Here is a 2,792-nt window from a genome sequence, read left to right as displayed (position 1 = left end):
TTTTGCCTGCAGTGTCTCCCCGTAATGCCATGACTATAAATTTTAAGACTTTCTGCTCTGATTTTAGACCTTTTTAGGTCTTAATTTGTGAAAAGTCGAATTAAGTGAAGAATTTTTGTGACCTGCAGAAACCATGGTTTATTCTAACTTTCTTTGATGTGTCAAAATGAGACCAAAAAACAAGCACAGACAACAGAAGTCCTGATAAACACATAATTGGCCTTTATTAACACTGCCTTCCAGAAAAAGCAAAAGGTTTTCAGCAGCCATACTGTGAGATACCCACAGTGCCTGCCGAGTCTGTGACGCTTCCGTGGGTTTAACGCCTATGCATTTTCATTCCCAAAATTGAATACCAATTCAATGTCCAACGCTACACATATTTCAGAGACCGGGAAAGGCTGATGCAGTAACAATAACAGTGAAAATTCACTTTTGTGGCAATAAGATGCTCTAACAGAAAACATAATGAATTTCACCGATGCATTGCATTTTGTTCATGTCTTCCTTTACACAATGAGGTTGGTAAGCGCTAGCAATCCCACAGCACCCTCTGATGGTCGTAACTGGGACAAAGGTTTACATCAATGACGGCTCTCGTTTCCTGTTTGCTATTAAAAGATGGTGACGTGCACAACAGGGCAGAAGAAGGGACGTGCCAGCTCACTGAGTAATCTGGAAACTTTTTTTTAATCATCTAACTGTTTCACACAGTCTCTTGGGTGATACGGGGGTCTCCAGGGATTCCTTGAAACAGCATACCATTTTGTCACCATCACCAAAGTTAACGGGAACTAAAATTAGTGAACAGGAAATGAGCAATTTTATCCTGAAAGCAGATGATAGGGCACTTCAGTAGGGCACTTTGAGTGACTGGAAACTAGTACTCATTTGGCACAATAATGTCAATATTTACAAAAACAGAAATGATTGAAAAACTGGAAATCAAAATTGTCCTTCAGCAGTAATTAAAGCAAAGCCAGTTCAGAACAACTGTGTAGCTGGAACACCTTTAAGAATAAAGATTTCTGAATGGATAACTTACAGGAAAGGAAGATTATTCTTCACAAATATTTACATCAATTATATGCCATTTGGACTGTACATTCTCATATATTTAAAGCGCTTAAACAATTTATAACTTATAACTTTTTGTGCTTGCAGTTGATCGGCGGGCCCCGGATATCAATGTAAATTAGCTGACGGAACAAATAAATGCTTGAACAAAGTCCCTTGAACAAACAAAAACTCGTAGCAGCGCTTTTCAATCATGGTATTCTTTAATAATACAAAAAGCCCTGTGACCTCCATGCACAAGAGAGTGGAAACTGCAGTTTTGGGTGTAAAAGCGTGTCAGCCCAGCAAAAGGCCAGACAGAGCATTCAGGTCCCTCATATATGGGTTGTCGCTGAGGATACGGTCGATACGCTGCTTTTGGTCAGGAAAGATGTCGTACAACTTCCTTTTGAGCTCTGTGGTTTCTGAGGGTGACCGCTGTGGAGGTGGAGAAGGGGATGGTCGAGGAAGGTGCCAGTCTGGAGGTCCGGAGTGTGGCCAGTGGGAAGGGGAAGAGGGATGTGCTGTGGACTGCGCTGCCGAGGCGTATACTGACGGGGTTGCCCGAATGTCTGTCCTCGGTGGGGCCATTATGGGACTACCTCTGTGAGAGGACAGAAAAGTCATGAGGGGATAGCTTTCTTCTGCTTAGAGTAACAGATGAGGCTAGGAATGTGTGATACCCACTGCTGGGTATTATTTTAAGCAAAAATGTGTAATTTGGAACTCACCGACGGTCATTCAATAGAAACTCGTCTAGGTGAGGTCCATTCTTTCCAAGTGGGTCATCTGGGATCATAAAGTGATCTTCTACAAAGGTGAACTGTAAGAGTCTGAAAAATCCCTACAATGAACTCTAAGTCTGAACAAATGTTAACTGAGCACAAAACACTACCGTTTAAATATTTGGTGTCAGTAAGATTTTTTTATTATTGTTTTAGAAAGAATTCTCTTGCGCTCCAAAGGCTGCATTTACTTGATCAATGAACAATTAAAACCTCAAAATTGTAAAATATTATTACAGTTTAAAAGAACTGTTTTATATTTTAATACATTTTAAAATGTAAGTTATACCTGTGAATTTTCAACATCATTATTCCAGTTTTGTACGCCACATGATCCTTCAGAAATCATTCTATTATTAGAAACTGTGCATTCTAAGAACATTCAAAAGAACAGCCAGCATTTATCTGAAATACTATATATTAGTAGTTTTTCAGCTCTCTTTGATGAATAGAGAACAGCATTTATCTGAAATAAAAATCTTCTGTAACCATATAAATGTCTTTATCATCACTTTTGATCAATTTAAAGCATCCTTTGTGTGAATATATGGTTGACCTGAAGAATGAAAGCTATATCATACACTTGGGAAATTATGAGCTATATCACCGCTTATCGACACTAGGGGTGTGACAATACACTTAGCTTACGAGATGAGACAAAATACAGATACTTGGTTCACTAGAACGTGGCAATATTTTAATACAATTAAAAAAAAAAATGTCAATGACAAAATATTTCTTTTAATTACAAAAAGTAAAACAATGCAGTTGTATTTAGAAATATTTTAACTAATCTAGGGCTGTAACTAAAGATTATTTTGGTAATCAAGTAATCTACTTATTATTTTGACAACTGAGTAATCTGATATTTTTTAGTAACAAACAGACCTAAGTGAAAACCAGGCTTTAGTATGACTACTTATATATAAACTAACGATGAGGCAATAATAA

General features: G+C 37.7%; 1 protein-coding gene across 1 annotated transcript in view; it reads right to left on the bottom strand.

Moving 5' to 3' along the window:
• Positions 1 to 205: 205 nt before the first annotated feature.
• n4bp1 (nedd4 binding protein 1) overlaps positions 206 to 2,792 on the bottom strand; it is a 16,240-nt gene continuing 13,653 nt past the window's right edge. Inside the window, exons 6-7 of the mRNA XM_016483219.1 lie at positions 1,788 to 1,889; positions 206 to 1,660 (exon numbers count right to left, since the gene is read on the bottom strand). Of these exons, the coding sequence (XP_016338705.1) occupies positions 1,354 to 1,660; positions 1,788 to 1,889 (409 nt within the window). The 3' untranslated portion in view covers positions 206 to 1,353. The remainder of the gene's footprint in view (positions 1,661 to 1,787; positions 1,890 to 2,792) is intronic.

Source organism: Sinocyclocheilus anshuiensis, unplaced genomic scaffold, assembly GCF_001515605.1.
Source record: "Sinocyclocheilus anshuiensis isolate Anshui unplaced genomic scaffold, SAMN03320099.WGS_v1.1 scaffold481, whole genome shotgun sequence".
NCBI lineage: Eukaryota > Metazoa > Chordata > Actinopteri > Cypriniformes > Cyprinidae > Sinocyclocheilus > Sinocyclocheilus anshuiensis.
Note: the sequence above shows the minus strand (reverse complement) of the source record. Positions and strands in the feature narration are given on the sequence as shown.